Here is an 18185-nt window from a genome sequence, read left to right on the forward strand (position 1 = left end):
AGCAGAGAATAGGGTTATTTATTCAGACACAACAGCAGCAGACTTACTTTACTGTAGTCACTGATGTCCAAATATGATTTAGAAAAGATTACAGGAACGACACAATATTTCACTACAAGACTTCAAATGAGAGCTGCTTCAGCATATAAATGTCAATACATTAGTTTGGCTTGGTTTTAAAATTAATAACAACAAAAACGTAAGATTAAATAATAAAATCTACATCATTAGAAAATATACAACATAAACCACCCAAAAACAAAGTGCTATCGAAACAAAACAGGAAGTGGATGTTAAAAAACACAAAAAGTGCAAGATTATAGTATCAAACGATTTCACCCGTTTAACAAACCTATGTGCCAATGCCCAAAACATTTAATTTGATGTATAGCCTGACATTTATAGGACAGATTCCCTTCATCTACATTTAAAAATACTTTGAATCATGCTATCATCAATTCAGAGGCACTCACAAGGGCTGCAGTCTGTTTCAAGCAAAAAGAGTACAATTCAGACATTAACCACTTTAAATGAGACTTATGACAGCATTTACAAAGGCAGTTTACATTAACGTTGCTTTTGATATTTGCACGAGCAGCTGAATTTCGATACAGTATTTGCAGCAGGTCATAATGTCCATATTACAGGCAAGCATTGGACTGCATGAACATCTTTCACTCAAACAGGTTGCATTCATACGGATACATCAGAAATGACTCAGCTAATGAATACTGCATCTATTTCCAGAGGCTAGATTCAAACAGGCAAGAACAGATGTGTGGAGAGCGGACACACAGAGAGGAAGGCCGCAGTATAGATCACATGACACCACTGAGTCTGTGTGGAGGGACGGTTCAGTGTTTGATAAAGGTTACTGAATGGGAAGCACATAGATAGGCAAGCACACTACAGCAAAGCATCGCATCCCAATATGGTACAGGGCCATCAGACACACTGGCAGTCAATCAGATAATATGTACATAAAAAGGGTTTGCACTAATCTCAGCCATTCACTGATAAAGAACCCAACTTCCAGGAACACAAAATAAATGCACACTCATAACAAACAGACTTAAAACAGAAGCACAGCGCACACACATACTGTATATACATGTGCTGTTTCCCTCTAGTGGCCAGGACTGGCTCTACGTGGCCTGTGTCCAGAGTATGACCGTGCGGTCAGCAGAGGAGGACAGAAAGGAGAGGTGGTGTGTGTGCCACCTGCACTGGATCACTTTATCTGCATGCTCTCCCACAACGGTCAACGGCAGCTGCTTCGTTAGGTCACCTGTGGACACATAGAATCATCCAAAGCTATAAAACATACACTAAATTCCAAACGTATTAGGACACCCCCTTCTTTAGAACAGAAGAAGACACTTCCAAAACTGTGGCAACAAAGATGGAAGCATAATTCATGTATTTAAAAACTGTATTTCCATCTCTGTTACAACAGTTTTGAAAGTGTCTAAAATGACTGTACCCATATACAAGTCATTGGTGTTTGGTGATGAGTTTTTGGCTCAAGGTCTGCATATAAAGTCACATCAGAGGTGTTCAGCAGGGATCAGGACTTGGCTTTCTGCAGACCAGTCAAGTTCTTCCACACTGACTCAATCAATCATGTCTTTTGGAACCGTGCCTTATACACAGAGGCACTCTCATGTTAGAATAGAAAAGGGTCCAAACTGTTGCTATAAAATTAAAAACAGACAATTCCCTAGAATATCATTATATGCTTAAACATTAAGATTTGTACTCATAGAAATTACTAAAGTAGTTAAACATGTTCATTAGACGGGGGTGACCCAATACTTTTGGCAATATAGTGTACTTTAAATGCTTTAAAATGTTAAAATACATACATACATTTACAAAATGCATTATTATTATTATTTTCTCTTGACTGTGGGAAGCCTGATAAAATACTTTGTGTTGCCCCTCTGGCACACATTGAATATATGGGGGAGAATTATTATAAAAAAATAAAATAAAAAATTATATATATATATATATATATATATATAAACATATATATAAATATTTTCATCCATTTCTTTCCCATTACGAGCTTTCTATCACCTCCATGCAACCATGCAAATATGTAAATAATTCAAAAAGAATTTGTAAACAGTATTTTTTGGGGCTGCATTATATAGAGGTGTAAAAATCAAGTAAAATAAATTAAAATGTAAAAAAGTAAAAAAAAAAAAAACCCGCAACATTTCTCATTTTTATTTAGTGTAACATGATGTACTAAAATACACTAAAATGCAAGTAAAAATCAATGAAAGCTATATAAACTTAAAAATAACAAAAACTACTAAAAATGACAAAATAACCTTTAACTAAAATTGAAATGAAAAAAATATATAAAAAATAAAAATTTATTAAAAATAAATAAAAGCTATAATAGTATGATGATACTAAAATAACACTGGTTTCATTTGAGGTGTAAAAATAAAAATAAGTTAAAAAAGTCAAATAAATAGATGTAATGCAAGGTTATTAAAGTTACCTAAAACTCAATAAAACACTGAAATAAAATAAACTTTAACTGAAAGAAATACAACTGAAATAAACATCTATATTTAAAAATAAATATATGTTTGTTTGTTTGTGTTTACCGCCATTCCAGCTTCTGTGGCTATTTTCATGGCGAAAACCATGAAATTGAATTTGGCTTAACTCTGTTAAAAATCTCTTCAAAAACCAGCACTTAATAAAACATGCTTAAAGGATGTAGGGATTTGACTGAGAGAACATGTTGGAAAAATGAATATAATAAAAAAAAAAAAAAAAATTGAATAAACATGACAAATACACAAAAATTCTACAATAAAACATTATATTAAATTTAACACTGAGAGTCATCTGAGATCTCACCTTGTAGATCAGTGACGATGACCTTGTTGTCGTAGGATCCCGTGAGCAGGTAATGAGCGCCGGGGGAGAAACGCACCGATCGGACATCACTGGAGTGCGGCTGGTACGTCTGAACCATGCGCCCGCCTCTGATGTCATACAGCATACAGGAGCTGTCTTCCTGCCCTGTTGCCAGCAGACGCCCGCTCGGGTCCACTGCCACAGATGCCACAGGGCTGCCTATGAATTCACACACACACAACATTAACCATATGAACAATCACACACTTTACTATTACAATTCAACAGCCACACTGACCAAATCTGGTTACCCAGGAGACAAGATTTATATTCATTTTATTTTGTCAAAAATTTCTCATAATACTTCTGAATGGGGCATAAAGAAGTAAAGACGCAATATAGTGTCATACACCGTGTGCTGAACAATTAGAATGCATTATAGGAAAAAAAAACACCGATAATTACTTAAAAAAAAAAAACTTTAAACTAAAATGTTTAAAAACATTGAACAATTACTCATCAGAGCAACATTTCTCATTTGAATGTAGTTTAAAAATAAAACGATTATAAAATAAAATAATTTATAAATATAAAATGTGTTATTAAAAAAAATGACAAAAACACAGAACAACATTATTAAATGTTTAACTAAAATTAAAATTAAAACAGAACATGTAAAAATAAAATCTGATTCAAAATACTTAGAAAACCTACATTTTCTAAATGATACTAAAATAACACTGGTCTGAAAGTGACTTAAATCTTGTAATATAAAACCAAAATGGCAGATTAAAGTACATTCGTATGTAAGATGGCAGCCACATAATGCTTCCAGTGAATCAGGTCAGATATACAAAAACCATGTTATACTAGCTCAAGGTGTTCAAGCTGGTTTTTGAAACATGATAGCGCTTACCATTTCTGATTAGCTTGACCTATATGCTTTACCATGACCATTTCAGTTTAACCAGCACTTGACCAGCGTAGACCAGCTAGAATCCACATAAAATCAGCTACCACCAGAAACTGGTGTTTTTTAGCAGACAAAGTGCTAAAGAGTAAAATAAAGCAAGTGAAGCCCACCTGCGCCATGGAAGGACGTCCCCACCACTCTCACACAACTGGGCACTCGCAGGTCCCAGAAACGCACCGTCTTATCCTGAGAGCCGGACGCTATCATCCAGCCCCCCCACGTGTACAGAGACAGGATATGACCTGAGGAGAGAAAACACATACAAATCACATTAGGAATGAACACATTTATGAGAATCTGTATGTGTATTAAATATAAAGTCATATATTTTTGAGTGTGTGCACCTGTGTGTCCGCTCAGCGCGTGCAGACCCTGTCCTCTCTGGCAGTCAGTTGTATAGATGTTACAGTCCCCGGCTCCTGCACTGATTAAAATGGCCCCTCCACTCTCAGGACCCTCCATGAAAGCTAGATCTCTGATAGTCCCATCATGCATACTGAACTCCAGATCAGGACCTGAAGCAGAGAGAGTCATTGAGGACGTGTGTGGATTTAAATATATGAAGTAAAAGTCAACATGTAACTAATAGATATCACCATACATTAAGAATTGTAAACAGTTTTCTGAAATATTTTCTTAAATATGACATTATCAAATTAAATATGCACTAATTTGAATTTCCATTTGATATTTCCCAGAAAAGAAATCTGAACGTAATGATAAATCCAGATTCAAAATTCTTGTTTCATTTGGTTGACATTAGAGATAATGTTTTTTTATAGAGTGGATTTAAGATATTTATTTTTTATTCATTTCTTTTACTATTTGTTTTAGGAATAAAATGTTATATAAATCAAGTGAATGATACATGAACAAACTCCTCTGTAAAAACCTCCAGAATCTAAATAGGAATGTTTGGTTTAAGTAATTAAGTGCTACTGAAGATTTCAGCCTCAGAAAAAAAAAAAAAACATTTTGCAAAAAGATATGTTAATTGTAATTAAAATCAGCAAATGCAAATAGATAAAGTGCAATTAAATAAACAATTAAAAGTGCATTTTGGATGTTTTCTTTCCAGTAGTCTGAATTTTATTTTTATGAAAAGCCAAATAGCCTAAAATCGTCAAATTGGCCAGTGCATGACAAAAAAAAGCCTGTAGTGTCTTGCTTACAGATTCATGAATATTTGTTTGCAATCACCTGTAGCATTGCAGGTTTCAGGGTTGAAGGGCAGCACTTTGATATATTTGTCATTGGAGCCAGTGGCCAGCAGCTGTCCACATGGGCTCCAGGCTACACAATATATAGAGCCTTTGTGATGCTTGTTCCTCTTGAAGCGGATTACAGGAGGTTTACTTGTGCCCGAACCACTAAAAAAGAAACAACAAAACATTTAACAGTCAACTGAAAGATTCTGATTCTCTATGAATTCACAGAGCAGTTCACCCAAAAAGAAGAAAAAAAAAAAAAAGAACTTAAAAAAAAAAAAACATTAAAAAAAGATATTTTGATTTGATTTTGGTTCCAAACATTTTTCAATATATCTTCTTTGCGTTTCAAAGAAGAAAGAAATTCATACAGGTTTAGAAATAGCAAGTAAAATTTTAACGAAACATTTCACAAAGACATTTGTCTGGAATAACATGCACTGATAAATAGTTCACAGTAAGAACTGGAATATGTATTAATGTTTTCTAATAGCAGAGAATTCAAACACTTAATAGTGTTTTTCATTTTCTAGTGCTTATAATCACAGCTGTATGGCTAAAATGAGGAATTTAGGCACTTGCTTGTATCCCATCATCTATAACATGTTTGATTATTGAAATGAGTTTTAATGCAGTGCGCAGGCCGCTGACCTCGTGTCCAGCGTGTCAGGATAGGCACACACACGCAGCATCTTAGAGTTGGAGCCGACTGCGTATAATGTCCCTGTGGGGTGGAAGGCCACGGCCCGGACCGCCTGCGTATCCTCCAGGCTGTTGACCATCACAAACTTGGCTTTTGACTCATCTTTCTGCAACACACACATATAAACACATTCTGTATGTGAGAAGGGTTCATTTAAAGATTAGGCGATATATTAATCCCCAATAATCCAGAACAATCCCTAATCTGTGTTTGATCTGAGAAGTTTCAAGAGCTGTAATTAAACCAACACTAAAGTCTTTAGATAGAGAAGGATAATGTGTTATTCAGTGAAGGTTAACCTGACATATGAAATAAAAGTGGCTCATTCAGTATGAAACAGGAGTTTAGTATAAAAGTCTTTTGAGGAGTGAAGAAAAAAAATAAAAAATTTGCAAAAATATGCAATTTGGTTTACAAACAATTTTCATATCAAATTCTGACAGCTTGTAAAGATCTTAATTTAAAAAGCATATATTTAAAAAAGCAGATAAATCTGTTATCACTCTATATCTCAAAATAATGTGTTTTGAAAAGATAGATGTTTTGATATTTAAATGCTTTATAATCAAAGCGCCCTAGTTTTTATTGTGGGGTAAAACATACAGTGATGATTAAGAGATGTACAAATAAACATTCTTTAAAGCCTAATGGATCATATTTGATACGCAAAATTTATCAAGGTTTTTCTAAAAATGACTATATAAAATGTATTCTTATGTTTATTTTGAAAAATCATAATAAATTGCACATACACAAAAAATATGTGTGTACTATAACCAGAAGGGGGTGTTTTTAGAATGATATTATATTATACTTTAGAATTATACCTAAAAGACCTTTTACTTATTAGAAAAGTATAAACTATCAATCAGATGACAGAAGGCATGTAGGCTAGTAGATTGTCTGCAACAGATTTTTCAGCAACAGTGATCATGCTGATACCTTAGTGGCCTTAGAAATTTGCATATCAAATATGACACAGTAGGCTTTATTGGATTTATTATATTGAGCTGTAGAGGGTACTGTACCTCTGGGCCTTTAGAGCGGGTCAAACTACTGTCATTGTGTCCAGTTTTGTCTCTCTGGGCACTGCAGGAGAAAACAAACTCTTTTTTAAAACCCCCTTAAGAACCCAAACAGTAATTAAAAAACATTAAAAGCAAATTTCACTTTTAAAAACTTTGGAACATGATGTGATAAAAAGCTTGCAAAACAATCTTACATAATGGATGCACTGCCATAGAAATGATCAAACTCTTTCAATGAAGGAAAAACGATTGAGTGTGACTCTTACCTCTGGGACAGTACAGGAGACTGGCTGGGTGGAAGGACGGCTGCTTGACCTACTGACCTCTGAGGAGTACTGGTGACCAGATCACTGGCTCCTCCACACCCTTCCTGTGTCTGTGGTGTGGCTGAAGCGTCTCTCGCTACACTGTTGTTATTACTGCCTCCATTGCACTGCTGAGAGAGAGCCTGCACCTCTTCTCCCAAATCATCCATTCCCACATTTAGTTCCTCCAGTCTTTGAATAGACCTGCACACATACACATAAAAACATGAAGCTTTAGAGTCATCTTGGAGCTAGTCATAGTGATTGTTCACTGACCATGTGATGCATACCACACACAACACAAGCCAGGAGCTTTCTCAAAAAAATTGAATATAAAAAAAAAAAAAAATCAGTTTGGCTTTATGGAGATTCTGCAAGTCAGTAACCTCAACATTTAATTTTTTTTGCTGAATTTTAAAAAGTTAGCGAATTTTAAAATGTTAAAATATTTTCCATGTTAACTTTGTATTGTACCTATTTTAATGTACTTCTAAAGCTTGGATCACATTAAAAGCGTAATTTGTCCATCAGTGAATTGTTTTCGCAAAAGATCCAGACCCGTCACTCACAGGGTTTTGCACATGAGCCGCACGCACCACCAAATTAAATTGCTTAGTCAACCATCGATAGCTTTAATCGATTACATCTCTTTCCCAACAACTAATTAATCGTCGACATCCCTAATAGAAAACAAAAAGATCACTGGATTAAGTGGATATTTGGCAACAATCTAATGTAGGAAATACTTGCAGAAGCCTTCTACTGTTTGTCAGCAACGATGCAGCTTTTTATAGCATGTGCTGCTTGTGAACGACTCTCCAGATAAAGCCGATTAATATCTATTGATATCCAAAATAATACTTCAAAGAAAAATAGCATCAAAATATGGGCTTTTCTGATGGAGGGGCCTGTGCCCCTGGACTGACGAAAGATTTTTTTCTATTACACACACACACATCAAAGTGCATATAGCTTATAAAATGTATTTGTGTTTTCTTTGGGGATTTCTTCACCCACTTTAAGGTTCATAGCTGCTAGCGGCACCATTTTTAGAGGCCTGAGATTCATTTGATATTCATCTTAATCTCTGCCAAACACCACCCCTCATTACCACAACTGGTCAAGGGGGTTTCCCTCTGAAAATCCCCTGAAGCAGGTGGCATAAGGCCAGAACACACAGGCACACATTTTTATTAGTTTTTTATCTATTTTAAATTTCATTTCTGTGGCATTATAGTAAACTCCCAAACTTGTCCTAAGTGCCAGCAAGGCTTCTGTTGACAGAACAATAAGTGTTTCTTCTGCCCTCCCTTCCCCTCTGACACGCTGCATTATTTATGGCTGTGGCCTTAATGATGACATCACCAGAGGAACAGCACGGCATGGTTCCAAAACCTCCCTTTGTTATGATTCTGTTTTACAAATGCAACGTAACCACAGCAACAGAAGACCTAGAGAAGTATCAAAGCCGAACAAGAAAAGAGGATCCTAAAATGAGTTCCTTGATTCTCAGATTTCAGTGTTTGCACCATTAAATAAACTAACTTTCTTGTAAGGGGTAGGGAGAAAAAAAATTATTTGAGTGACACACAACAACAATAAATATACTCCCAAAAATATCCTTCAAATTTGCAGATTTTCAGAGAGGACACTGACACATTTGGAGTCTGTTTTGTAAAGAGGGACCGATTTATTAAAATATTTTTTTAAATAATCTATAATTATTATGTTTAGGCTTTAACCTCTCCTTAATCTTGATTAATCTCTCATCTCTTTCCATTATTTATTGACACACAGAAAGAAACACACATGCCTGTGATTCAAGATGCATCGAGTGAGATGAAAACCCGGCAAAAAGATAGTCCACTAATAACTCAAAAAATATTATAAGTACAGCAGGGTTCAAAAATCCACACTAAAAACACAAGATTTAAAATATAACTTAAATCTGGATCTAGAACGTTATAGGATTTCGTAAAGCTTTAACATCATATCGAGTGCTGTCTTTAAAGCAAAAGAAGACAAACCAAATAAAACGTTTTATTAAAATTGTTATATATATATATATATATATATATATATATATATATATATATATATATATATATATATATATATACACTCCATAGACCATCCATACACCACTCCACTGTATATTGTATATATTTGATAAAAAATATTAATTTCAGGTATTATTAAAAAAAAGCCTACTTGTCAGGCTGGAGGAGACAATTTGTCTTGGGAAGCATGAATGCAAGCTACTACCCTGCTTGGTAATAAATAAAACACTATGTAAATGGGAGTCAAAAGTAGGCAAATGTAAAACCGGTCTAAGAACATGTGTGTACATGTGTTTGTTTTCCTTAGGGAAATCTCCACCCACTTCGAGTTCCCTGGAAGCTCGCTGTACCATCTGTAAAACCCTGAGGTCATTCTCATCTACATTTCATTAGCCTTTCATTTGATATTCAACCTGCCTAGCCTTTTTCGCTGCATCCTTCCCTTTTGCTGCGTCGGATTTCACCTTGTGTCTCTGTGTTTGTAAACTTCAGCTGGTGTGATGCACATCAGTGCAGCTCTAGAACAAATGCTGACCTTTGGATGTGATGTTAGTGGTGACGTGGAGTTCGGCTGACCTGGTAAGGAAGGTTTCTGTGAGGTTGTGCTTGGCGGTGGGCGGGGCCTCATGATGCTGGACTCCGCCCTCAAGTAGCATCTGCTGGTAGAGTTCCCGCTGCTGCTGCTTCTGTTCCAGATGTTGCTGCACACGCAAACGCTGCCGGTAAAATTCCTGAAACTGCTCTGTGGAGTCCCGCAACTATACAGAAACAGAGGAGACAAGGATGTGCTGAGATGTAAATGAGAAAGAGGTATGCTAAACGCTGTGCCTCCAAAGCATCCTATAGCGCTCACAGATGGGCGTTTTCAGAAAAACGCATAGCATTTTCAGCTAAAAACGCTTTGGTAGACACACCGCCTTACTCTCATTTCACCCAAAAAGCTTACGATTAGACAAACGCTGAAGGGGAGTCACTTTCTGGTCTGATGAACAGATTTAATACATCACAGCTCTATAGTGATTACTACCACAGATTAAAAACCCAGACAGGAAACTGTGATGTTGTCACAGAGCTCAGAGCCTCTGCAATCAACTTTCTGTAATCCGAGATATCAACACATTCAGACTACTGACCATTGGCAACAAAACACATATTTATTTTAAAATATCCAAAGCATTTGGATGAAATATCATAGTCGATGTCAAATATATAATGTTTTTTTTATATATATTATAATATAAACATTTTTTTTATTTTAACTAGTCCCCAAGTCAATACATCTCATTTACATTAACTTGATTTACTAAACTATATAGGCATATTTAAATCTTATAAAATCTTATAAAATGACAAAAATGCCGAACAAAACTAAAACTTAAAAATAAAACTAAAAGTGAAAGCGATGTGACATACGGCCAAATATGGTGACCCATACTCTGAATTTGTGCTCTGCACACACAGCAGTGAACACACACCGTGAACACACACCCGGAGCAGTGGGCAGCCATTTATGCTGTGGCGCCCGGGGCTCAAGGGCACCTCAGTCGTGGTATTGATAGTGGAGAGAGCGCTGGACATTCACTCCCACCTACAATTCCTGCCGGACCGGAGACTAGAACTCGCAACCTTTAGATTACGAGTCCGACTCTCTAACCAGTAGGCCACAACTTCCCCGTAAAAGTATCTAATGATACTAAATAACGCTGCTCTATAGCTCAACATTTCAATTAACTTTTTTAACTTCTAACAACAGACTAAATGTCAGCATTCCAGAACTCTACTCACAACAGCCACTAATGGTGAATATTCTAGAACTCTTTTCACCACAACCTCTGACACTCAACATTCTAGAGCCCTCCAAACATGAGAAATCTGTAAAGGTCAACATACTAAAACTCTTCACGCAAAAATGCGAATTTATCAACATTCTAGAATATTTCTAGTGACATTCCTCCACAAACACATGCCTAGAAACTGTAGCTTGGCGACAGCCAATCTAAGCCCTCTGCAGCTATGCAGTGATAAAGTGGAAGCAGTAGATGAGCTTGCCAGTTATTTATGACCCCGCTCAGGGCTATAGACTGTTTCTGAGGGAGGAGAGAAAACATGACAACTTCTACGGCTCACAGACAATTACAAAGCATGCTGTAAAACAGCAGTCACTAATTAATCAGAATGACACTAAAAATTCTCCAACTTGAATGTTAAATTGAATTTTTTTTTTTGGCATGTTACTTTTCAATTATTAGTTTTTTATTTAGTTCAATTTAATGAACAATTTATTAGTGGTGTCGTTTACTGGTGTTTATTTTAATACTGCTCAATTAAAATTAAGAACATCATTAACAAAAACGTATTGAGTGCATGATCTAATGTTCAGGAAATATCAATGATTCATCGACCAGCAAAGTACCTCATTCTCCTCAGCAGAACCAGGGGCTGGGGCATCCTGACCCGGGGCAGAGACTGGGCGAGCGTTTTGAGGACCGGGTGAGCTCATCATTTTATCAGATGGAGTTTCAGTTCTGGAGCTGCAAGACCAGAGAGTCCACATTACTTTAGACACACACCTCACCTTTGTAATTATTTTGTTCTGAAAAGATTGTGCTTTCAAGTCATTCTGCTCTGCCACACCCATCTCAGAATTGAATATGCAATGCACAGTGGCATATTGTCACAGGGTGTTTTAAACAATAACACGATGCAACAAATAACAATACATATGAACAACCTTCAAACGTTTGGAATAATTAAAATGTTTTTGAAATAAGTCAAAATGTAATAAATGAAAATTATGAAATAACTCCTATGCTCACTCATAGACTCATTGTTTTATCAAAAATCCAGTAAAAACAGTGATATTGTGAAATATTTTTACTATCCAAAATAACTGTTTTGCATTGTAATATATTTTTAAAAAGTAATTTATTCTAGTCTAGTCATTAGTGTCACATTATCCTTCAGAAATCATTCTAATATGCTGATTTGCTGCTCAAGAAAATTATTGAAAACATTTCTGCTGCCTAATATTTTTGTTGAAACCGTGATAAACTAGCATTCAAACTTTTGGGGTAAGAAAGCTAAAAAAAAAACACTTCTATTTAGCAAAGACGCATTGAATTGATCAAAAATGACAGTAAAGACATAATATTAATGTAATTCTATTCATCAAATAAAATATCATGGTGTTAACCATTATTAATATTTCAGCACAAGTAACAACTGATTATATCTGAGCAGAAAATCATATTAGAATAATTTCTTAAGAATCATCTGACACTGAAATGATGGCTAATGAAAATTCAGCTTTGCCAACACAGAAATAAATAAAAGTTTAAAATATATTTAAATAGAAAACATTTTGAATTGTAAATTAATTTTTAATTTACTCGGCCTCTGTGAGCATAAGAAACGTATTAAAGAAAAATATTAATTATTCTAAACATTTGACAAGTAGTGTAAACTAAAATAAATCAGTGAAATAACAATAAAAATGACTTTTTTATTTAAAGACATTGTGGTTTAAATAATTACAGCTAATTCTCTAAAAATCAGCTAAATTTGCACTGTACTATTCAAATGGTGCCATTGATCATATTAAATGTTCAGGTTATAGTATTCTGGAGTTTGTTTTAAAAGGGTCTGCCATCTCAAACTCAGGTGTATCAGGTGATGATTACCTTTCCGGTGACTCCTCGAAGATGCTGTGACATCCTGAATTCTCCATCATCACACTGCGGTTCAGGTGTTGAAAATTAGCGAATGAGTGTGACATGGGTGAAGTTTTCCCTCTGTCCGTTCCCACTGCTCTCTTCTCTTGGCCTGAGAGACCGTAGGACAGGCCATCCAGCGCCGGGTTCAGAGAGCGTGACATGTAGGTGTCCGCAGACTGTGGGCGCCGAAGAGGCGAAGCAGGGTACGGGGAGAGCTTGCTGATGAGTGGAGTGAGGAGGTCTGCGTAAGCGGCCTTGGCGGGTTTAACAAGCCGATCCACATGGATATTGAGCAACTTCTGCTCAAAGGCGCAAGAAAAGACGCTGGGCGACAGGTTCTGCAGCCAAGAAAGCAAGCTCAGGTCGAGATCATCGCAGCCGTTCCCACACAGCATGTCTATTCCCAGAAGAATCTCACTCTCTGTGATCTCCTCTCCGGTGGCTTTGCTCTGGCAGAACTCGACGCAGCATTCGTACAGAAGGCCTTTAATGAGAAGCTGGAATAGACGGTTGGAGCTGGCACGGAACCCCGCCTCGCTCAGCTTTCGGTCAGCAGGAATAAACTCCGCCACCATGCCACAGGCGTCCTCAAAACACTGCACACGTGCTGTACTCGGATTCCAGTCCTTGAACTCAGCATGGTTGGTGAGGCGGGGCAGCGTCAGGAGAAGGCAGAGCTTGCTGTAGTCATCTTTTGATGGACAAAACTCTTCCAGAGCATGGAGACACTTCACAGCCTCCTGCATGGTCAGCTCCAACTGACCATAGAGAGACAGAATGAGAGAGAAGCAAGAGCCATTTGCAAACAAGCTCTTATCAGTTTCTCACATGGTGTTACCATGGTTTTTTGGCCATGACACTCTTTCAAAATTAACATGCCAGTAGGATAAACTTAACAGAAACCATTTAGCTAAACTAAACTGATTTTACATGCATGTTTCTTTATCTTCTTCTATATTTCAAGAAATAATATATTGTATATCTTGTTTGGCTGTTTAAACGCTCCTGTTTTAAAAGTATGGGGTTGGTCAGGTTTTTTTTATGTTTTTGAAAGTCTCTTATCCTCATCATGACTGCATTTATTTGATCAAAACAGCAAAACAGGAATAATGTGAATTATTATTGCAATTTAAACAACTTTGCAATTTTTCTATTCTGATCCATTTATATGTAATATATAAATTGTCATTTATTTGTGTGACGCAAAATTTATTTTCAGGAGGCATTACGCTCTTCTTCAGTGTAAAATGATCTTTCTAAAAAGAGTTGGTACTTAGGACACAATATTAAAAGACTGTTTTGATAACTTTTTACAGTATGTACAATTAAAAAAAAAAAAGCATAAAAAAGCAATGACAAACTAAATGAATCAAACATCATATGTGGCAGCTCATCTGACATTTCTGTGTAGGATACAATAATGACACTGACGTTACTCACATGTTGTGGCTCATCCTCAGCAGACATGGCGTTGTTCACGCACAAAGCTTCCAGAAACTTCTGTTTCAAAACAATGTAGCGGAACCTGAGACGGCATGGAAAGATGCAGCAATATACGTGAAGTTAAACCAACAGTGTTTCATTTTATTGAAATATTCATAGAAATAATTTGGGATTTTCTTTTCTTCACATTTAAATGCAAGTAAACTCCTATTAGACACAATATGCCATTCTAGAAAGAGCTGATCTCTCACCTTTTTCTGTCAAATTTATCCATACACTCAAGAGGCTGAATAAACTGTAACACTTCATCCCACTGTCCATCCAGAATGAGCTGCCTGCAGGAGGAAGGAATGGTTGAGGGAGACATAGGGAGAGAAAGAGAGTCTAACTTGGGACAACTAACAATTTAGACAAAATCAACATTTCATTATCTGACTGTATTAACATTACACTCACATAGTAATCGGCAATATAAAACTGTAAGTTTAACATTGTGATAAACTCTGAGTTTGCCTTATCGGTCTATTCCTAACTGTATTCTGGAGTTAAACAGGGCTGTGGTGAGAAAGGCACCTTTGTTTATAAGGGGCCCGGTTTCTGAAAAGGGACCCAAACTCTTTTGCACTGATTTAATGAGTAATGAACAATGCTCAAACGAGGACAAGTGTGCAAAGGGCTGTCGGTCGATTTAAAACTAATATCAAAATGGTCAATACTCTCACTTGAGTTTAACCGTATTAGCGAAACAAATGCAGCTCAATTTAATCCCTTAAATGCAGAGTTTAAACTGCTATAAATATGCAAACTCAACCATTATATAAGGGGTAGGCAACCTATGGCACACGTGCCAACACTTACACACGAGCAACAGCCAAGGAGGTGTACGTATTTTATTTAAATAAAGTTCTTCAAACCTGCATAACACTATTAAAGAGTCTGAGCTAGTCAATAGACACATGTAACTCTGGCAAACATCTATGCAACTGCTGTGCTTATGAGCCGCTGGGAGCTCAATGCAGATCAAGTTAAGCGTTTCATTTTTAAATTCAGCACATTTAATAGCTTATGGTTTATTTTGCATTTGTTGCTCTTAGCTTTCAGAAAAAATATATTACCGCTATGAATGTTGGAGATTTTCAGTTCAGTATACAGAAGGTTCTTGGCATTCCACACATGAATCACAATGACGGTGATGTGCAAACTACACACACAGTGTTTAACCAGAAAAATTAAAAATGTCTGTCATGGCCAAAAGATTGCAGGCTCCTGCATTATATGACTGGCTCATAATCAAATGTTTTTAATTTGATTTAAATTCAGCCTGAGTATAATGTGTTGATGGATCAAACCTGAGGAAGAGCATGTCGTCTGAGTACAGGCCGTTGATGACCCCGCTCTCCTTCTCCAGGGCTAGCATGCTAATGTGCAGCTTGCGGGAGCTCAGGAAGTCCAGCATCACCTTGATGATCTCCACTTCCTTTACATTTATGATCTCCTCAGCCGTCATGGTGGCAAGCTTTCACAGAGAGAATGAATGCATCATTTAGCAATGTTTTATCTATAAACTGCTATAATATATTCTTTCTAAATCAACCAGTGGTCATCAGGCCATTGCTTAGGCTAAATTAAAAAAATACGAATTTACAAAACAATTTTATTGGTATTTTTCCTCCCCAGATTTAAAGACTAGGCTAGGCTATATAATATAGGACTTTAGGGCCACTCTTATCGCAGCACTTATGGCAATGTTTCCAACTCTCCACCTCCACCTGGATCAACATTTGCATTACTTAACATTTACTAATACAATATTGAAACCAAATGTTGTATTATGTGCAGCTGCATTTGTTGCACAGTTGCACTGCTTATTCTAAAGTGTTAACAACAATTATTATTTATTATCTCAGTTTATAAAGCCCTGTAACGTAGCTATAAAACACTTGAAGACTACAAATAAAAAAGTAACAACCTGAACTGTCTAATTAAAATACCAAACCAATGTTATGACAAAAAAGTCAACATACCAAAAATGCAAATGTAAACACCCAAAAGCATGGGAGGAGGTGACCTGACATTATACCAAAACTAAAATAGCCTGTTCCTCAACACTATCAGATCCAATCACATCCAACTTAACCCATTTAAAATCATTTGAAATAATTATAATGAAAAAACACTTATATTGTTGTTTTAAAAATACACATTATTGCTGACAGCTTAGGGAATTAGTACTATTTAAAGGAGAAAACTTTTTATTAATATTAGGTATTAACACAATAATATTATTACTTTAAGAATGCAATCATTTGAAATGGGTTGACATGCTTAATCTACAAACATGGTAAGGAGATTTGTAGTAGCTATTAAAATCTGCAAAATATACATTCATGCATTTCTACAACAAGCACAATGGTAGTATCTAATGAATTATTAGAAGCTCGTTCTTTGAACCGCTAACGTTACACCACGCCACCCCCAAACATGCACACTATGGGAAACACAGATTTGCTTTCTCATGCTTTCCCACCGCTGGACCTGCATGAGCTCATTACAATGCATTTATCTGACCGCTTACACTGATTATGTCATAAATTAGCCATATTACACCCCATCAGGCACTAGTGAGAGCGGACATCCACCCATATGCACCGCAGACATATTCTGAAGCTGCGGGGGAGAGTGCGTGCCTCCCCGGCCTCGCCTATCCTCAATACAACGGCGATAACCGCCGCGAAGAGCGATTTTAATCTCACCTGATAATCTCTACATATACGCGAAGTGCAGAAATCCTGTGTGGGTCCGCCGAGGGTGTGTCGTCACGCACTGTCTAGTATTTTTCCTGCGTGTTTCGGGGAGAGAGGCTCTTGCTGTCCCTGGCTCTAGCTGGTTGTCAAGCGCAAGCTTCCTCTGCGCTCTCCACCAATCCGCGCTCGCGCACACAAACCCCGCAAAACCCGCCCCGGCCCGGCCCGCACTGACTGCGTGTTATTCAACAAACTCAGACTTAATGGGGATTTGTGATTAGCAGCATCATGCACGCATTATACGATGGGTGTAAACTAATACTAAGCTGAGAAAGTAGCGGTTTATGGGGATGTTTTGGGGTCAAAAAGCGTCTGCTAAATGACTAAATATAAATGTAAAATGTAAATATAATTTTCAGGAGCCATTATGCTCTTTTTCAGTGGCCAATTCCTTCAGAAATCATTCTAAAATAATGATTTGGTGCTTAGGACACAATATAAAAGTCTTTACTGTTACTTTTGATAATTTTTCAACAGTATGTACACTAAAAAAACACGAGCATAACGTTACATTTTGAATCAAATATCGGTTAATTGTATTGTTTATAATTTGTATATTGTGTTATTTGTATGATTAATTTCAACTGGCAAATCCAAAACAGTTGGGTATATTTTGCTGATTTTTCACAATTGTTTTATGGTTCGTGTTTATTTTTTACATTTCATAAAAATCCGTCAAGTAACCTACTATTGAATATCGATATTGAATCTACAGCGTGACCAGTGCAGTTCAAACAACACACAAATACAATAACACAATATTCAAATACAAATAACACAACATTACAAATAATACAACAAACATATATGAAACATACACGATTAATTCCACTGGGGACGAATTTCAACTGACAATCCAAATTCAATTTATTTCTGTTAGAAGTGCGATATTAGAGTCCAAAAGAACTCCAACAGCTATTTGTGTTTTTTGCTGATTTTTTAAAATTGTTTTGTTTTTCATAATTGTTTGTTTTTACATTTCATTAAATGAATGACTCTTGTGAACCAGTAGTTAGCGCGACCACTCTAGTCCGACTCTTATGAATCGGTTCTTTTAGAGAA

The 18185-nt window shown here is 36.4% G+C and overlaps 1 protein-coding gene across 2 annotated transcripts; it reads right to left on the minus strand.

The window, feature by feature from the left end:
• LOC306846250 (WD repeat-containing protein 47-like) lies at window positions 1-17247 on the minus strand. 2 transcript variants are annotated; one of them, XM_079379483.1, is made up of 15 exons: window positions 17073-17247; window positions 15669-15835; window positions 14571-14654; window positions 14317-14401; window positions 12844-13634; window positions 11577-11694; window positions 9740-9921; window positions 7065-7307; window positions 6799-6859; window positions 5719-5876; window positions 5060-5229; window positions 4204-4374; window positions 3970-4101; window positions 2887-3105; window positions 1-1288 (listed from the first exon to the last, which is right to left on the minus strand). In XM_079379483.1, exons 2-15 carry the CDS (start codon window positions 15824-15826, stop codon window positions 1146-1148), a joined length of 2715 nt encoding a protein of 904 aa, XP_079235609.1. In that variant the 5' UTR covers window positions 15827-15835; window positions 17073-17247; the 3' UTR covers window positions 1-1145. The 2 variants fall into 2 exon arrangements, with proteins under 2 accessions (XP_079235609.1, XP_079235610.1); XM_079379484.1 differs by having other exon boundaries at window positions 3-1288; window positions 7122-7307; window positions 17073-17234.
• Between the last annotated feature and the right edge of the window lie 938 nt (window positions 17248-18185).

This window comes from Barbus barbus (genome assembly GCF_936440315.1).
Source record: "Barbus barbus genome assembly, chromosome: 26".
NCBI classification, from domain to species: domain Eukaryota; kingdom Metazoa; phylum Chordata; class Actinopteri; order Cypriniformes; family Cyprinidae; genus Barbus; species Barbus barbus.